Here is a 20,771-nt window from a genome sequence, read left to right as displayed (position 1 = left end):
GATGGTCTCCCATGTAAGGACAGCCTCCCATATAAGGACGGTCTCCCATGTAAGGACCGTCTTCCATGTAAGGACGGCCTCCCATGTAAGGACAGTCTCCAATGTATGTGGTGTGTGATGTAAGGACGGCCTCCCATGTAAGGACGGTCTCCCATGTAAGGACAGCCTCCCATGTAAGGACAGGCTCCCATGTAATGAAAAACTCCCATGTAAGGACGGTCTCCCAATTACGGACAGTCTCTCATGTAAGGATGGTCTCCCATGTAAGGACGGCCTCCCATGTAAGGACGGTCTCTCAATTAAGGACGGTCTCCCATGTAAGGACTGTCTCCCATGTAAGGACGGCCTCCCATGTAAGGACGGTCTCCCATGTATGTGGTGTGTCATGTAAGGACGGTCTCCCATGTAAGGATGGTCTCCCATGTATGTGGTGTGTGGTGTGTCATGTAAGGACGATCTCCCATGTATGTGGTGTGTCATGTAAGGACGGCCTCCCATGTAAAGATGTTCTCCCATGTATGTGGTGTGTGGTGTGTCATGTAAGGACGGTCTCCCATGTATGTGGTGTGTGGTGTGTCATGTAAGGACGGCCTCCAATGTAAGGACGGTCTCCCATGTAAGGATGACCTCCCATGTAAGGACTGCCTCCCATATATGTGGTGTGTGGTGTGTCATGTAAGGACAGCCTCCAATGTAAGGACGGCCTCCAATGTAAGGACGGCCTCCAATGTAAGGACGGTTTCCCATGTAAGGACGGCCTCCAATGTAAGGACGGCCTCCCATGTCTGTCTACTGATTACCTCCCTTATATATGTCTGTCTGCTGATTACCTCCCTTATATTTGTCTGTCTACTGATTACCTCCCTTAGATTTGTCTGTCTTCTGATTACCTCCCTTAGATTTGTCTGTCTACTGATTACCTCCCTTAGATTTGTCTGTCTACTAATTACTTACCTCAGATTTGTCTGTCTTCTGAGTACCTCCCTTAGATTTGTCTGTCTTCTGATTACCTCCCTTAGATTTGTCTCTCTGCTGATTACCTCCCTCAGATTTGTCTGTCTACTGATTACAACCCTCAGATTTGTCTGTCTACTTATTACCTTCCTCAAATTTGTCTGTCTTCTGATTACCTCCCTTAAATTTGTCTGTCTTCTGATTACCTCCCTTAAATTTGTCTGTCTTCTGATTACCTCCCTTAGATTTGTCTGTCTTCTGATTACCTCCCTTAGATTTGTCTGTCTGCTGATTACCTACCTTAGATTTGTCTGTCTTCTTGATTACCTCCCTTAGATTTGTCTGTCTGCTGCTTACCTCCCTTAGATTTGTCTGTCTTCTGATTATCTCCCTTAGATTTGTCTGTCTGCTGATTACCTCCCTTAGATTTGTCTGTCTTCTGATTACCTTCCTTAGATTTGTCTGTCTACTGATTACCTCCCTCAGATTTGTCTGTCTGCTGATTACCTCCCTCAGATTTGTCTGTCTACTGATTACCTCCCTCAGATTTGTCTGTCTACTGATAACCTCCCTCAGATTTGTCTGTCTACTGATTACCTACCTCAGATTTGTCTGTTTTCTGATTACCTCACTTAGATTTGTCTGTCTACCGGTTACCTCCCTCAGATTTGTCTGTCTGCTGATTACCTCCCTTAGATTTGTCTGTCTGCTGATTACCTCCCTCAGATTTGTCTGTCTACTGATTACCTACCTCAGATTTGTCTGTCTACTGCTTACCTACTTCAGATTTGTCTGTCTACTGATTACCTACCTCAGATTTGTCTGTCTACTGATTACCTCCCTCAGATTAGTCTGTCTACTGATTACAGCCCTCAGATTTGTCTGTCTACTTATTACCTTCCTCAGATTTGTCTGTCTTCTGATTACCTCCCTTAGATTTGTCTGTCTTCTAATTACCTCCCTTAAATTTGTCTGTCTTCTGATGACCTCCCTTAGATTTGTCTGTCTGCTGATTACCTCCCTTAGATTTGTCTGTCTTCTGATTACCTCCCTTAGATTTGTCTGTCTGCTGATTACCTATCTTAGATTTGTCTGTCTTCTGATTACCTCCCTTAGATTTGTCTGTCTACTGATTACCTCCCTCAGATTTGTCTCTCTGCTGATTACCTCCCTCAGATTTGTCTGTCTACTGATAACCTCCCTCAGATTTGTCTGTCTACTGATTACCTACCTCAGATTTGTCTGTCTTCTGATTACCTCACTTAGATTTGTCTGTCTACCGATTACCTCCCTCAGATTTGTCTGTCTGCTGATTACCTCCCTTAGATTTGTCTGTCTGCTGATTACCTCCCTCAGATTTGTCTGTCTACTGATTACCTCCCTCAGATTTGTCTGTCTACTGATTACAACCCTCAGATTTGTCTGTCTACTTGTTACCTTCCTCAGATTTGTCTGTCTTCTGATTACCTCCCTAAGATTTGTCTGTCTTCTAATTACCTCCCTTAAATTTGTCTGTCTTCTGATTACCTCCCTTAGATTTGTCTGTCTGCTGATTACCTACCTAAGATTTGTCTGTCTTCTGATTACCTCCCTTAGATTTGTCTGTCTGCTGATTACCTCCCTTAGATTTGTCTGTCTTCTGAATACCTCCCTTAGATTTATCTGTCTGCTGATTACCTACCTTAGATTTGTCTGTCTTCTGATTACCTCCCATAGATTTGTCTGTCTACTGATTACCTCCCTTAGATTTGTCTCTCTGCTGATTACCTCCCTCAGATTTGTCTCTCTGCTGATTACCTCCCTCAGATTTGTCTGTCTACTGATTACCTCCCTCAGATTTGTCTGTCTACTGATTACCTACCTCAGATTTGTCTGTCTTCTGATAACCTCACTTAGATTTGTCTGTCTACCGATTACCTCCCTCAGATTTGTCTGTCTGCTGATTACCTCCCTTAGATTTGTCTGTCTGCTGATTACCTCCCTCAGATTTGTCTGTCTGCTGATTACCTCCCTCAGATTTGTCTGTCTACTGATTACCTCCCTCAGATTTGTCTGTCTACTGATTACCTCCCTTAGATGTGTCTGTCTACTGATTACCTCCCTCAAATTTGTCTGTCTACTGATTACCTACCTCAGATTTGTCTGTCTGCTGATTACCTCCCTTATATTTGTCTGTCTACTGATTACCTACCTTATATTTGTCTGTCTACTGATTACCTACCTTAGATTTGTCTGTCTACTGATTACCTCCAACATATTTGTCTGTCTGCTGATTACCTCCCTCAGATTTGTCTGTCTACTGATTACCTACCTTAGATTTGTCTGTCTACTGATTACCTACCTCAGATTTGTCTGTCTGCTGATTACCTCCCTTATATTTGTCTGTCTACTGATTACCTACCTTAGATTTGTCTGTCTTCTGATTACCTTCCTTAGATTTGTCTGTCTACTGATTACCTCCCTCATATGTGTCTGTCTGCGGATTACCTCCCTCAGATTTGTCTGTCTGCTGATTACCTCCCTCAGATTTGTCTGTCTACTGATTACCTATCTTAGATTTGTCTGTCTTCTGATTACCTCCCTTATATTTGTCTGTCTACTGATTACCTCCCTCATATTTGTCTGTCTGCTGATTACCTCCCTCAGATTTGTCTGTCTACTGATTACCTACCTTAGATTTGTCTGTCTACTGATTACCTATCTTAGATTTGTCTGTCTACGGATTACCTCCCTCAGATTTGTCTGTCTACCCATTACCTATCTTAGATTTGTCTTTCTACTCATTACCTACCTTTGATTTGTCTGTCTGTTGATTACCTCCCTCAGATTTGTCTGTCTACTGATTACCTATCTTAGATTTGTCTGTCTACTGATTACCTCCCTCAGATTTGTCTGTCTACTGATTACCTCCCTTAGATTTGTCTGTCTACTGATTACCTACCTCAGATTTGTCTGTCTACTGCTTACCTACTTCAGATTTGTCTGTCTGCTGATTACCTCCCCCAGATTTGTCTGTCTGCTGATTACCTACCTTAGATTTATCTGTTTGCTCGTCTGTCTGTGGCTGTTCTTCTGATAGCTTCATTATTTTCTGGTTCTCTGCACTTTTTTCAGTTTCACTTTGAAGAAGTAAGAGGTCAAATTCAAAGTAATTAAGTCATTATCTGATTAATCCAAAAGTGTAATTAACACCAAAAATAATATAAAATAATCTGTTTTATAACACCAAAAATAATATAAAATAATCTGTTTTATAACAACAAAAAGTAATATAAAATAATCTGTTTTATAACAACAAAAAATAATATAAAATAATCTGTTTTAGTTTTGGTGCATGTGCAATTAGTCCTTTATTCTATATAGGACACGGTGGCACTGAATTTTTTCGGGACACAAGTAATTATTATGAATTAAAATTACAAGCACAAACTTCTCAATGGAGGTAATGGTGTAACGTAAGCAAATTTTGTAACTGAAGAAAAACACTAATTCGTCTGATACTGTTTTTGATAGAGAGAAAAAATACCGTACCAGCAGTGGAAACATCTCTAATTTATTTAATGTTTGCTTACGTTTTTCAGGTTAGTGTGTTGATTGTATTACCTTGAAACTGCAGCTTTCTTTTCATCTTCAATGTCTTCCTTGCTTTTTAAAACTGTTTTCAAACCATCTGGACTTCCAACTCCAAACTGAAAAAGATGGCCCCAGGGATTTACCAGTAGTTTTATTAGAATACAGACTAGGCAATATAAACAAGAGCTGTTGGAGAACAGCAAAGCTCGCCTATTCAGAAGAAGTTGATGTTCAAGTATTTACTATTTAAACATGGAAAAATGACAAATTAACAGACTCAAAAAACCCCTAAAGGGCCCCAAATTGGTTGTATTATCACGTTCAGCATCCATACACATTAGGAAAATAAAATCATAAACATTTATGATGACTTATGCTTAAACAATTGACAAAATAGAAACTTGCTCAAAAACTTTAACATGGAAATATGACAAATTAACAGACTCAAAAACACCCTAAAGGGCCCCAAATTGGTTGTATTATCACGTTCAGCATCCATACACATTAGGAAAATAAAATCATAAATATTTATGATGACTTAAGCTTAAACAATTGACGAAACAGAAACTTGCTCAAAAACTTTAACGTGAAATAAGACGCCAACGCTGACGTCGACGCCGACGCCGGGGTGACAACATTAGCTCCCCCTATTCTTCGAATAGGCGAGCTAAAAATAATAAAGTAAGTAAAGAGACACAGAGTACACACCGAGAACACTAGCCCCAACGTGTTCCTGCTGAGAGCCTAATGACCTCCACACAAATGTCCTAGCTAACTCTACCACAGCCGTACTCCCTAAATTACCTAAATGTCCTAGCTAACTCCACCACAGCCCCACTTCCTAAATTACCTAACACCCTACAAAAATGTCCTAGCTATTTCCACCACAGCCCTACAACCTAAATTACCTAACACCCTACACAAATGTCCTAGCTAACTCCACCACAGCCCTACTCCCTAAATTACCTAAATATCCTAGCTAACTCCACCACAGCCCTACTCCCTAAATTACATAACACCCTACACAAATGTCTTAGCTAACTCCACTAAAGCCCTACTCCCTAAATTACCTAAATGTCCTAGCTAACTCCACCATAGCCCCACTTCCTAAATTACCTAACACCCTGCACAAATGTCAGTCCTAGCTAACTCCACCACAGCCCTACTCCCTAAATTACCTAACACCCTACACAAATGTCCTAGCTAACTCCACCACAGCCCTACTCCCTAAATTACCTAACACCCTACACAAATGTCCTAGCTAACTCCACCACAGCCCTACTCCCTAAATTACCTAACACCCTACACAAATGTCCTAGCTAACTCCACCACGGCCCTACTCCCTAAATTACCTAACACCCTACAAAAATGTCCTAGCTAACTCCACCACAGCCCCACTCCCTAAATTACCTAACACCCTACACAAATGTCCTAGCTAACTCCACCACAGCCCTACTCCCTAAATTACCTAAATGTCCTAGCTAACTCCACCACAGCCCCGCTTCCTAAATTACCTAACACCCTACACAAATGTCCTAGCTATTTCCACCACAGCCCCACTTCCTAAATTACCTAACACCCTACACAAATGTCCTAGCTAACTCCACCACAGCCCCACTCCCTAAATTACCTAACACCCTACACAAATGTCCTAGCTAACTCCACCACAGCCCTACTCCCTAAATTACCTAACACCCTACACAAATGTCCTAGCTAACTCCACCACAGCCCTACTCCCTAAATTACCTAACACCCTACACAAATGTCCTAGCTAACTCCACCACAGCCCTACTCCCTAAATTACCTAACACCCTACAAAAATGTCCTAGCTAACTCCACCACAGCCCCACTCCCTAAATTACCTAACACCCTACACAAATGTCCTAGCTAACTCCACCACAGCCCTACTCCCTAAATTACCTAAATGTCCTAGCTAACTCCACCACAGCCCCGCTTCCTAAATTACCTAACACCCTACACAAATGTCCTAGCTATTTCCACCACAGCCCCACTTCCTAAATTACCTAACACCCTACACAAATGTCCTAGCTAACTCCACCACAGCCCCACTCCCTAAATTACCTAACACCCTACACAAATGTCCTAGCTAACTCCACAACAGCCCCACTCCCTAAATTACCTAACACCCTACACAAATGTCCTAGCTATTTCCACCACAGCCTTACTCCCTAAATTACCTAAATGTCCTAGCTAACTCCACCACAGCCCTACTCCCTAAATTACCTAAATGTCCTAGCTAACTCCACCACAGCCCCACTCCCTAAATTACCTAACACCCTACACAAATGTCCTAGCTAACTCCACCACAGCCCTACTCCCTAAATTACCTAACACCCTACACAAATGTCCTAGCTAACTCCACCACAGCCCTACTCCCTAAATTACCTAAATGTCCTAGCTAACTCCACCACAGACCCACTCCCTAAATTACCTAACACCCTACACAAATGTCCTAGCTAACTCCACCACAGCCCTACTCCCTAAATCACCTAACACCCTACACAAATGTCCTAGCTAACTCCACCACAGCCCCACTCCCTAAATTACCTAAATGTCCTAGCTAACTCCACCACAGCCCTACTCCCTAAATTACCTAACACCCTACACAAATGCCCTAGCTAACTCCACCACAGCCCTACTCCCTAAATTACCTAAAAGTCCTAGCTAACTCCACCACAGCTCTACTCCCTAAATTACCTAACACCCTACACAAATGTCCTAGCTAACTCCACCACAGCCCTACTCCCTAAATTTACCTAACACCCTACACAAATGTCCTAGCTATCTCCACCACAGCCTTACTCCCTAAATTACCTAAATGTCCTAGCTAACTCCACCACAGCCCTACTCCCTAAATTACCTAACACCCTACACAAATGTCCTAGCTAACTCCACCACAGCCCTACTCCCTAAATTACCTAAATGTCCTAGCTAACTCCACCACAGACCCACTCCCTAAATTACCTAACACCCTACACAAATGTCCTAGCTAACTCCACCACAGCCCTACTCCCTAAATCACCTAACACCCTACACAAATGTCCTAGCTAACTCCACCACAGCCCCACTCCCTAAATTACCTAAATGTCCTAGCTAACTCCACCACAGCCCTACTCTTTAAATTACCTAACACCCTACACAAATGTCCTAGCTATCTTCAATACAGCCTTACTCCCTAAATTACCTAAATGTCCTAGCTAACTCCACGACAGCCCCACTCCCTAAATCACCTAAATGTCCTAGCTAACTCCACCACAGCTCTACTCCCTAAATTACCTAACACCCTACACAAATGTCCTAGCTAACTCCACCACAGCCCTACTCCCTAAATTACCTAACACCCTATACAAATGTCCTAGCTATTTCCACCACAGCCCTACTCCCTAAATTACCTAACACCCTACAAAAATGTCCTAGCTAACTCCACCACAGCCCCACTCCCTAAATCACCTAACACCCTACACAAATGTCCTAGCTAACTCCACCACAGCCCCACTCCCTAAATTACCTAACACCCTACACAAATGTCCTAGCTAACTCCACCACAGCCCCACTCCCTAAATTACCTAACACCCTACACAAATGTCCTAGCTAACTCCACCACAGCCCTACTCCCTAAATTACCTAACACCCTACACAAATGTCCTAGCTATTTCCACCACAGCCCTACTCCCTAAATTACCTAGCACCCTACACAAATGTCCTAGCTAACTCCACCACAGCCCCACTCCCTAAATTACCTAACACCCTACACATACCTAACACCCTACACAAATGTCCTAGCTAACTCCACCACAGCCCTACTCCCTAAATTACCTAACACCCTACACAAATGTCCTAGCTATTTCCACCACAGCCCTACTCCCTAAATTACCTAAACACCCTACACAAATGTCCTAGCTATTTCCACCACAGCCCTACTCCCTAAATCACCTAACACCCTACACAAATGTCCTAGCTAACTCCACCACAGCCCTACTCCCTAAATCACCTAACACCCTACACAAATGTCCTCTTCCAGCAACTCACCAATATCCTGTCGTCTGGAGTGAGTAAACACCAAAGTTAACCTAGACTGTACAAGGATACAGCTAGCTAATACATAACCTAGACTGTACAAGGATATACAGCTAGCTAATACATAACCTTGACTGTACAAGGATACAGCTAGCTAATACATAACCGTAGTATACGCTCATTCATACAGTAGTGATGTCACAATGGTCAGTTAAGCTCTGCCCACTGGTGGTCTAACTTTGTCGGTTTGGCTTTGTATTACTGTACAGTGTAAAATTTTAATTAACGATTTTTTCCTTATTTTCCGGCCGATCCTTAAATGTCATACACCAAAATGGAGATGGGATTATTCCTTTTCAAACAAGGTCTTCCAATTTTCGCTGACATTTATGTATCGATCGTTGTAAACTGACCTATATTTTTCTGACTACATGTATATGTCTCTACTAAACCCAAGCCAATTTAGACCATCGGAGGGCGTGGCCTATCTATTGTTCTGATCATTGTGATGTCAGCCTGAATGGCCCTATAAATCCCTGTCCTACTGGTGACGCATTGAAAACATGGTAAAAATAAATGAACCACAGCAATTATGGTACAAACACTGAAATAATAAAAACCATATGGAGAGTAACCTATTTTCCTACAATAGACTTGAATGAGGAACCCTCGAGAAGAAATGAGCACAGTATTTGTTTTAATGTCAATATGATAACAAGAGGCCCATGGGCCTTAACCGTCACCAGATATTTGATACAAATTATTTATGTCATTTACTAGCCAACTGATATGTCTTTTTTTCACAAAATAGGAACAAAGAACAGGTTTGTGACGCGCAAACTTAAGCTTTGGAGATACAGTGTATGATGACATTGAGAACCTTTTCAGGTTTCCAACGCCGATGAAAAAAGCTGTCGCGAAAAAATCTGTTACAAGCCATTGTTTATGAACAAGTAACAAGGTTATACAAGAAAAACAAAAAGCAAAAAAAATTAAAAGAAGAGAAAATGAAAGCAAAGGAAGAAACACAACACAAACAAAATTTCGTACAGTGGTCGAAATTATCCATGTGTGGTCCTAGTTATCCGGATATGGTGGTCGACATTCCACCTAATAGGCGATCCATTCCTTTTTTTTTTTTAAAAAGATACACTATATTAACTGGCGTTTATTTGTGAGGCTATCAGCTTAAAAAGTGATTGTGCATGTACAGGAAAGGTATGTTGCATAGTTACTCTTACATGATCGACAACAAGATCAGGAAAGATAACCAGAATTGCAGGCTGAGCGATGGATCCAAAGGTGGTCGAAATTAGACCATTTTACCCTATAGCACAACGAAACACTTATAATTGCTTCTATCCCAGGATGATAGCTATTATAATCGGTCTCTGCCTGCCATGTTGTTGGGATTTCACATGGTTATAACTAATCTGTTCACTTTGATTTGTTGGCTAAAACTAGTTATGTGTGTTGATTGGTTTCTTGTTGTTGAATATGTCATGTTTGTAAGGGATACCAGTTGGGAACTTATTGCAAACAAATTATCATTAGATAAAACCCAGAGAAGTCTGAATGCTTTTTCTGGTTGTCGGGCATTATTCTCAGAAATCACACAAGGATGCCCAACATGTACTGAATAGAATATATGGGTAAGTCTAGAGAGGTTTCAAATGTTCTGTGATATGGCGAGTTTTGTTCATCTTTATATAGCTTAACTGTTAGGCCATAGTTGTGTTTTTTTCTGTTTTGCGTCCTTTAGATTCTCAAAAACCTACCAGCTAGCAAGGGAAAAAAACAAACACGAATAAAAAAACACGGAGCCCACGCTTTGTTTGGGATGCTTCCACTTTAACCAGTTTTGTTCTTGCAAGTGGCAGAATAGACAATATTTCATAAATAATCTCCTTGTGAATGATTCATTGGTATGGAGCGCAAAATTGAATGCAACAAACATATTTCAACATTAAAAATTATTAAAAGAATTGTTAGATTGAAGCATGAGAAAATAGTGTTTTTCACGGTGTCTGTTGTAAATTAATCTATTTAATGCTGTTGCTCCATATAATATAGCCTTTATAAAAAAGAACATTTAATAATAGCCTATATATGCATTGAATTGGAACTTGTTTTCTGTATTTTATACATACATATACAACACCCTGACAACAGTACATCCATCATAATTCTGCTTTGTCATTCTCTGCAAGTCAGCACTGACCATGGGGATTCATACTTTCATTAACCCAAGCTGTCATAACTGTTCTCAAGTTTCAAGTTTTTTATTTCATCCAAATGCATAACAAGCATATAGGGAACAGTACAATTATTATCATTATAATATGACATACAATGTATACAAGTATAAGATGGCGGAGGACAATATTTCAGTATTTCAATATACTAATAAGCTACATATGTATAAAAGACGTGGTCACAACAGAACCCACGTTGATGCTGACGGCAAATAAAAAGCAATTTTATCATTTAATTAATTGTGAGCAGAGTTTTTCTTTTCTCTGTTGCACGAAACAAAAAGTTACCCAACATATTCAAAATTTTAACATCTTTACTAGAGAATAATTCTATAAACTTATGCACTCTTGGTCTATGATAAAAATATCTGTTAATGTATTTTTCTCTTAATTCAGAATATGCCGGACAGAGAAGAACAAAATGTACTTCATCTTCTACGACAACTACATAATCGACATACAGTATGTTAGAATAAAACTACAATATGATTTTTAATATTTGGAAGTTTAATTAAACCAAAGAAAAAAAGTCTGTTACACTATTTGACTAAGAAACAGTGTGCATAAATACATGTACGTGTGTCCAATCAGCGATGTCTCTTTGTTCAGTCAAAAGAATTGCTATGGATTTTAATAGTATATCTATAAAAATGATTTAATATATTTAATATCAAAAGTACATCAGCAGATTTTTAATAATATAACCTGAAATGAACTTAGCCTCCGGCACACTTACTTGGATTGGGATATTCTAGTATTACAATTTTACTCGTCGAAATCATGATGCCAAAGGCATTAACTTTTGAAACTTTTCATCTTTTTATAATCTTGAAGTTTTAACTCAAAGAACGCACCAAACATACCAAACCCCTCTAACAATTTATTCTTAAGGTTACCTCAAGAGGCGAGTCAGAGTTTTATCCAAAACAGATGTTGTTCTTTAAAATCTTGTAAACAAATTGTATCTCGAGCTCGGGCACTGGCCAAAAAAGAAACTGCGAATAAGTTTTGTTCTCATACTTGGAATGCATATCAATATGTTATCGTTTCATTATTCTAAATGGCCAAAATGTATACGACTGAATATGACAACTTTTCAGCCGTCCTCACCCCGTCATATTTCAGAGAAAAAGATCGAAAACATCCTGCATCAAATCTCGATTGCTAGATGCCTTTTCGTGGTCCTTGCGGCGCTTGAGCGATTGCGAGATCAGTGTATTCGATGTGAGTCAAGCGTTGAGGTGATGCTTGCCACAATTGACTAAAATTGAAACCAGAAACGGGCATTTTTCCGGATTTTTTAAAATTTTTGGACGTCTTTTTACGAAATCTGGTGTTTGTTTTTGCCTCACAACAGTACAAAACCTACCCGCACGCGGATGCAAAACAGAAACAAAAGGCCCAGAGGGCCTGTATCGCTCACCTGGTTTGTAATGTCAAGTCATGTTCTGAATACAGGTTCATTGTTTCTTTTCTGAAGGAATTTGAATATTTACCTCTTATTTCCCTATTGGGCCCCGCCCCTCCTGCCCCCGGGGGGTCAGAGCCAAAATTTATACAAGTTCTGTTCCCCTTCCCCAAGGATGTTTGTGGCCAAATTTGGTTACAATCCATGCAGAACTCTAGGACAAGTAGCGATTTATAGGATTTACCTCTATTTCCCCTATTGGGCCCCACCCTCCTGCCCCTGGGGGGTCAGAGCCAAAATTTATACAAGTTCTGTTCCCCTTCCCCCAAGGATGTTTGTGGCCAAATTTGGTTACAATCCATGCAGAACTCTAGGACAAGTAGCGATTTATAGGATTTACCTCTATTTCCCCTATTGGGCCCCGCCCCTCCTGCCCCCGGGGGGTCAGAGCTAAAATTTGTACAAGTTCTTTCCCCCTTCCCCCAAGGATGTTTGTGGCCAAATTTGGTTACAGTCCATGCAGAACTCTAGGACAAGTAGCGATTTATAGGATTTACCTCTATTTCCCCTATTGGGCCCCGCCCCTCCTGCCCCCAGGGGGTCAGAGCCAAAATTTATACAAGTTCATTCCCCCTTCCCCCAAGGATGTTTGTGGCCAAATTTGGTTACAATCCATGCAGAACTCTAGGACAAGTAGCGTTTTATAGGATATACCTCTATTTCCCCTATTGGGCCCCGCCCCTCCTGCCCCCAGGGGGTCAGAGCCAAAAGTTATACAAGTTCTGTTCCCCTTCCCCCAAGGATGTTTGTGGCCAAATTTGGTTACAATCCATGCAGAACTCTAGGACAAGTAGCGTTTTATAGGATTTACCTTTATTTTCCCTATTGGGCCCCACCCCTCCTGCCCCTGGGGGGTCAGAGCCAAAATTTATACAAGTTCTGTTCCCCTTCCCCCAAGGATGTTTGTGGCCAAATTTGGTTACAATCCATGCAGAACTCTAGGACAAGTAGCGATTTATAGGATTTACCTCTATTTCCCCTATTGGGCCCCACCCTCCTGCCCCCGGGGGGTCAGAGCCAAAATTTATACAAGTTCTTTCCCCCTTCCCCCAAGGATGTTTGTGGCCAAATTTGGTTACAATCCATGCAGAACTCTAGGACAAGTAGCGATTTATAGGATTTACCTGTATTTCCCCTATTGGGCCCCGCCCTTCCTGCCCCCGGGGGGTCAGAGCCAAAATTTATACAAGTTCTGTTCCCCTTCCCCCAAGGATGTTTGTGGCCAAATTTGGTTACAATCCATGCAAAACTCTAGGACAAGTAGCGTTTTATAGGATTTACCTCTATTTCTGCTATTGGGCCCCGCCCCTCCTGCCCCCGGGGGGTCAGAGCCAAAATTTATACAAGTTCTGTTCCCCTTCCCCCAAGGATGTTTGTGGCCAAATTTGGTTACAATCCATGCAGAACTCTAGGACAAGTAGCGTTTTATAGGATTTACCTTTATTTTCCCTATTGGGCCCCGCCCCTCCTGCCCCTGGGGGGTCAGAGCCAAAATTTATACAAGTTCTGTTCCCCTTCCCCCAAGGATGTTTGTGGCCAAATTTGGTTACAATCCATGCAGAACTCTATGACTAGTAGCGATTTAAAGGAAATGTTGACGGACGGACGGACGACGGACGACGGACGACGGACGACGGACGCCGCGCCATGACATAAGCTCACCGGCCCTTCGGGCCAGGTGAGCTAAAAAACACAACTATGGCCTTAGCCTGTTAGCTAGCTGTTCATGCCCTACATGTAGTAACTGTCAGTACATGGGAGATGCTCAAAAAAAATGTTAGGCTTTACTGTGCTAAAATAAAGTGCAGTTTTAACCAAAATATTACGCTTGTTTATGTGTATCCCAACTTGTCCAAATATATGCGTACTTTGTATATTAGACGAAAAACTTGTTAGCATTAGGAAAAATTAAGATCCACTACACCTTCTAAACAACTTTATTAAAACATTCAAAACGTTGATTTTCATAACACAGGTCGTATTATGTTTTCCGATGTTGTCCTAATTACCACACGTCAGTTGCGTCAGACGGCAAAACAGAGACATGAATCTTCACTGGTAATATATAGTACAATGTAGATTTGAATTTGTTGTTGTTGTAACCTCATCTTTGGCCATTGTTATCAATTATATTATGTTGCAATTGTTTTAAAGAAACTTTTTTATTTCGGAAAGGTAGCCTAGTGGCCCTTTCATGAATATCATGAAGTTGATTATCTTTTACATTAATGTGAAAGCATTAAAATTGTCATTCTTTCAAAATGAATTGTCATAAGAACTCATGATATGCCAGCTAACTGTGAACAGAGCAATTCGTCAAGCTTTCCTACCATTGCTTCCTAATAAATAATGCTGTATGGTAGCCTTTTTAGCTTTTTGGGAAGCTAATAGGCCTACTTGTTTGAATCAAGCTTGATATCAGAATATTGGATACTGTAACGTTATTATGTACATCGCTCGATTCATACATTATTGAATAACACCCATATGACATGATTTCTATTATTTCATTTCTTAAGTTTACATTATGACAAAACAATATTCTTACAGCTTGCGCCAAAACTTGTTTTCTTTTCAAGGATCGCTCCTTCAACTGCTTCAACCGGTCCCCCATGTTGAGGTTTTTAACCCAGAAGGTTTTACGCTGTTCATTCAAAGATTTCTGATTACGATATGAAACGAATTATTCAGGTTATTATTTTCCGTCCTAAAATTCAAGCTTATGTTTATGAATTTGATTCAAGTCGAATTTTCTTGTGTTATTTTTCCCCATTTTATTCAAAACTCAATTCATCAACTAGACTACAGTCACCATATCAAAGCAGACTAGGCCTATCGCGACAAAAGCACTGACTCATGACGAGATCGCATGTTCAAGCGACATGAGCCAAGGGAGACCACTCTAAGTCGGGGTCAACATCGAACCATGGCGTTGAAAAGGTCAGGTGATACGGATGTACCAGTAGAAATGGCTTCAGAGAAGAAGAAGAAGCAAGTGCGAGTGTGGGTCGATGGCTGGTAAGGGTAATATAAATGCACACTTATCAATATCGTGCACGAAATGTGTTTTGGTTGTGTCCATGTCGTCACCGTAGCAACATTCCAACAGAGAAATGTCTGAAGTGACAGTTTAAAATGCTGGTGATGCTGACAACTGTCACAATCGATGACACGTTGTCACTAAGTTTATCTTACATGGGATGTAATACGATTATTACATGGATAATTTCTCCAAATTTCATTGGCATTTTGTCCCTTTACCTTAGAACCGGTCATATTTGTACTTTGGAAAAACAAAATAGAGGTAGCCTAACGTGAAAATGCTTACTTTAAGTTACTATTTTCTTAATTATTGAGATCATTATCTTTTGGCTTGCATTGCAGAAAAGCACACAAAACGTTTCTTCCCTTGTGTACATGTGTATTTTGATACTATTTATATTGATAATTGCAATACTCAATTGATTTGTAATTTGTGATATATAAGCTTATATGTCAAAACATGTCCTGAACTGTCCTTAAGGCCAAGTAGGCGTGTCAATCAATAGTACATTGAGTTGTGTGTTATGTGCTGTACTGTAGCCTAACTGTTACTGAAGTAATGTTTTAGTGTTTGTAGTTTTTGTTAAATTCTGTAATTGAGTATAAGCTAACCTTTACACCATAGTGCACAACATTTAAAGTAAATGCAACGTAGATTAGGGTATGAACTAGTAGTGCACTACTGTGACTATGTCCAGTCATGTTTGACCACTAAAACCTCTACAGCTATACAGGTAAAGGGCAGTTCCATTGGACACCTGAGATTTCAATCTCAGACTCCGGTTCCGGGTATTATTTTAGAGTGAAAGACACTAAAAAAAATCCTTCCGACCTACGGACCCTATTTTTTTTGCAAATTTAACCCTAAACAGACATATTTTTTTTTTGCCATATACATTGTCATGTCATTTTTTGTGATGTATATAAAACATTAGATAAGCGACTGGAAAGCTTAAACCTAGCTGTGTTATTTGACCCTATTGTACATGTTCTTTGCCTTAATGTTAACTACTCTTAAAGCATTGATTGTGGCATCATTTGTTTGTACTGTTATGACGAAATATTAATTAGCTCATCATCATCATCATCATCATCAGATCATGTGGAAGGCAATCCAATTGTCCGTTGTGTTTCATTGGTTTCAAATTCTTGTTATATATTTTTCAGAAAATACTCCTGGAAATATCTTCCTGAAATGTATTAGTATATCAAATTTTTATTTGTCAAAAAAGTGAATGAGGACCCATGTTAATAATGTAGTGAAGAACAATAAGATTGTTTATAGTAATCCTAATTAACTTCTTATCTTTCTTTTCAGCTTTGACATGGTACATTTTGGCCATGCCAATGCCATTCGACAGGTAAGTTCAATGGTTTTTTCTTGCTTTTATCAAAATAAAACTTATATCAAACTTATAGTAAAATGTTAACTTTTATCATTATCAATTATGGACAACTTACATGTCATTCCAACATACTGTATTCAACCCAATATGCGCCTAGGGCACTAAAAAAATGTGGAAAAGGAGGGCGGTTATTGGGGCATATTGATGTCAAATACCGTATTTGACCCAATAAGCGCCCAGGGTGTTTGAAAAATAGAAAAAATGAAAAGGTGCTAATCTAGACTGTTTTGTGTAGTTTTGGTCTTTATTTATGCGTGGACAATTGAAATCGGGGCCTCAAAAAGGGGGAAGGGCGCTTATATAGGGATTGGATTGCGCTTTTATGTTAACCATGCTTGTATGGAGCAATTCCTCTAGGAATATATTCTATGGGGCGCATTAGCGCCCCATATTGAATATATTCTTAGAGGAATTGCTCCATACAAGCATGGTTAACATAAAAGCGCAATCCAATCCCTATATTTACACTCACACGACTTTTTAGGTCATCTGACCCAAAAGGTCAGGATGACCTATTGTCATCATGCACCGTCCGTCGTCGTGCGCCGTGCGTAAACTTTTTATTCAAACGACTTCTTCTCAATAACCGGAAGGCCCAGGGTACTCATATTTGGCCTGTAGGTTGCTGGGATGGAGGGCTACCAAGTTTGTTCAGTTGAATGACCTTGACCTTCATTTAAGGTCACAGGGGTCAAAAAGGCTAAAATCTTTAAACAACTTCTTCTCAAGAACCAGAAGGCCCAGGGTACTGATATTTGCCCTGTAGGATGCTGGGATGAAGGGCTACCAAGTTTGTTCAAATAAATGACCTTGACCTTCATTCAAGGTCACAGGGGTCAAATAGACTAAAATCATTTAAACAACTTCTTGTGAATAACTAAGAGGCCTAGAGAACTGATATTAGGCCTGTGGCATGCTGGGATGAAGGGCTACCAAGTTTGTTCAAATAAATGACCTTGATCTTCATTCAAGGTCACAGGGGTCAAATAGGCTAAAATCTTTAAACGACTTCCTCTCAAGAACCAGAAGGCCCATGGTACTGATATTGGGCCTGTGACATGCTTGGATGAAGGGCTACCAAGTTTGTTCAAATGAATGACCTTAACCTTCATTCAAGGTCACAGGGGTCAAATAGGCTAAAATATTTAAACGACTTCTTCTCAAGAACCAGAAGGCCCAGGGTACTGATATTTTGCCTGAAGGATGCTGGGATGAAGGGCTACTAAGTTTGTTCAAATAAATGACCTTGACCTTCATTCAAGGTCACAGGGGTCAAATAGGCTAAAATCATTTAAACAAATTCTTGTGAATAACTAAGAGGCCTAGAGACCTGATATTAGGCCTGTGGCATGCTGGGATAAAGGGCTACCAAGTTTGTTCAAATGAATGACCTTGATCTTCATTCAAGGTCACAGGGGTCAAATAGGCTAAAATCTTTAAATGACTTCTTCTTAAGAACCAGAAGGCCCAGGGTACTGATATTGGGCATGTAGCATGCTGGGATGAAGGGCTACCAAGTTTGTTCAAATAAGTGACCTTGACCTTCATTTAAGGTCACAGGGGTCAAATAGGCTAAAATCTTTAAATGACTTCTTCTCAAGAACTAGAAGGCCAAGGGTACTGATATTGGGCATGTAGCATGCTTGGATGAAGGGCTACCAAGTTTGTTCAAATGAATTACCTTGACCTTCAATCAAGGTCACAGAGGTCAAATAGGCTAAAATCTTTAAACAACTATGTTGTATTGTACTAATAGTCAGATGACCGTTAAGGCCCATGGGCCTCTTGTTATTTATACTTTACGCAATAAAATTGTCATTTGAAAGTGACGTAATTATTCAATAAAAGTCGGTCAAAAGTGGGAGGAGCTTACTCAATTGAACAGCGAATTATGACGCTTCACGTAAGATAGAATTATTCATCCGCGACGACAAAAAAGTTCAATATTTTAGTGTTAAATAAACATGACAAACAAAGTAAATTTATGAGATAATTTTATTTAATCAGATCAGATTTTTAAATATATATTCAATTTTGCTAAAAGTTAATATATAGCGTAATAACATAAAGTATTTGTACTCGGCCACATGTGTGAAGTCGGTGACCGTTGTGCAGCGAGGCGCAGCTGACGCACGCTTACACACTGGAGTTTGCAGAAGTTGACAAAAACCGGTTTTCAAGTAGCTCAATGTGTTTGAGATTGTCGTCTGACTTGACGATATTACATCCTTGGGAGCCATGTGATTATATAATCTACGCTTAGATCCATCGCCATCGATAGATTGAATAACTTCACTTGTGTTCGATGGATACAATGTAGCTGTGTTGACGCGTAACTGTCAACACGTGGATTACTAGCGGTGCATGTTTTATAATACACACGATTAAATTCTCAAAGAACAGAGACAAGAGGATATGTTTATAACTGACCTCTGTCAAAGGGTCCCACGCCCGTCCACCCCAAAGACTTGATCGTAGGACGAACACAGACACAGAGGTAATGTTTACATTTGACATCCATCATTTTTAACAAAAGTGAAAGCACTGCACGTCGCCCCGGTCGGGATATTTTTCCCGTTTCTTTATACAATTGTTAATTTTAAAAAATGTTTGTATCATGTATAAATATAAAACATATATGTATTGTTCATATTTTTCCAAATTTCTATGAAAAACAACAATATACACGTAATGTTGCGTCAAAATGTAAACAAAGCCATGTGTTTCTTTAAAAAAAAAGTAGCCCCTTTACGTTGCATGGAACATTTTCATACGCAAGTTCAAAGTTCAATGTTACCATGCAGTTATGGTAAACAAAATCGGCTAGTACTTGCGTATAGTGAACAAGCCTAGCAAGTGTAAATATAGGGACATGGGCGCTTATTGGGTCGAATACAGTAACCAGTAAACCAAACGCCATAAATTCATAATGTAAAGCAGGTAATAAAGTAATATCTTGCAGTCTAGAAATAAACTGTTACTTACGCTTTTCTGGTGAATATCTCCTCATTAAACAACTATAAAAAAATCTTGATTGTGTGTAAGGTAAGTACATGCATTGTTCTGTGTATTTTCATCCGAAAAAAGGGGGAGGGGCGCTTATAGGGACATGGGTGCTTATAGGGTTGAATATGGTAAGTGTAATTTGAAGTTAATATGCAACCTATTTCATTTATCATATTGTTATTATCACCCTTGTTTGGCAAACCATGAAAAGATTAAAGCTGCAACCATGACAGAAAGTGCACATGTGATGTAATATACATTGGGTGGTCTAGCATAGCCAATGATGCCGGTAAGCACACCATGATAGATATTCTAGAACACCCAATGTATGTCCTATGCATGTCAAAAATATGACAAACAATGCTTATATTTACATATATTTAGTAATTCTGGTTATAAAGAGAAAAATGATGAAAAATAAAGTATTTAAATAAAGCTTATACATTTGTATATGAACCGGAATAAATACCGTTTTCAACAAATACTTGTCTTATCGAGTCAACGAAACGCCAATGTAAAGTAAATTAAATTTCACAACGTTTATAACTTGCTTTAAAGACGGAAGATTTAGAAGAAATGTCTTAAACTATCGTTAAAAAAATACGACCGCTCATGAAATGGCAGCACGCTTCAGAAAGTAAGACGTAACCCTCGCACCCCCATGCTACATCAAAGGCTGCGGCGGCGGATATCAAAGGAAATCAGTCGTCCCCAACGTCACGGTCAGTGCACAAACACAAAAGCGCCTGCGCTGTCTTTGCCCAAAACTCAGTGTGACTTATCCTTCTCATATACGTCCTTGATTTGTATATTGAAAAATATCATTTGATGGACAGCCATTGATTTGGCAGGAAAGAGTTGAGTATTAGCAACTTCTGGCTTGTTTCCATTGACAACCAACTAAACAATAACAGTAGATGAAAGAGTCCCATCGATAAAACGGGATGTACAACATTTCTATCCATTTCAAATATTTTTGTAAGAATATATTTTCCTATTGATCAATTTTCATAGTATGTTATATTCTCC

The 20,771-nt window shown here is 39.9% G+C and overlaps 2 protein-coding genes and 1 pseudogene across 3 annotated transcripts in view; 1 reads left to right on the top strand and 2 right to left on the bottom strand.

Moving 5' to 3' along the window:
- The window catches only part of LOC138324130 (N6-adenosine-methyltransferase non-catalytic subunit-like), a 64,049-nt gene extending 49,085 nt beyond the window's left edge, over positions 1-14,964 (bottom strand). The window contains 3 exon segments of the mRNA XM_069269210.1: positions 3,986-4,073; positions 4,558-4,643; positions 14,837-14,964. Of these exon segments, the coding sequence (XP_069125311.1) occupies positions 3,986-4,073; positions 4,558-4,643; positions 14,837-14,902 (240 nt within the window). The 5' untranslated portion in view covers positions 14,903-14,964.
- Positions 1,904-2,668, bottom strand: LOC138324177 (rhoptry surface protein CERLI2-like; annotated as a pseudogene).
- Positions 14,965-15,169: 205 nt separating the features above from the next.
- The window catches only part of LOC138324129 (ethanolamine-phosphate cytidylyltransferase-like), a 54,506-nt gene continuing 48,904 nt past the window's right edge, over positions 15,170-20,771 (top strand). The window contains exons 1-2 of one of the 2 annotated variants that reach the window (XM_069269209.1): positions 15,170-15,306; positions 16,649-16,691. In XM_069269209.1, the coding sequence (XP_069125310.1) occupies positions 15,215-15,306; positions 16,649-16,691 (135 nt within the window). In that variant the 5' untranslated portion in view covers positions 15,170-15,214. The remainder of the gene's footprint in view (positions 15,307-16,648; positions 16,692-20,771) is intronic. The other variant, XM_069269208.1, reaches the window with a different exon arrangement.

This window comes from Argopecten irradians, chromosome 5 (assembly GCF_041381155.1).
Source record: "Argopecten irradians isolate NY chromosome 5, Ai_NY, whole genome shotgun sequence".
NCBI classification, from domain to species: domain Eukaryota; kingdom Metazoa; phylum Mollusca; class Bivalvia; order Pectinida; family Pectinidae; genus Argopecten; species Argopecten irradians.
The sequence above is the reverse complement of the archived record's forward strand: the minus strand, read 5'-3'. Positions and strand labels throughout refer to the sequence as shown.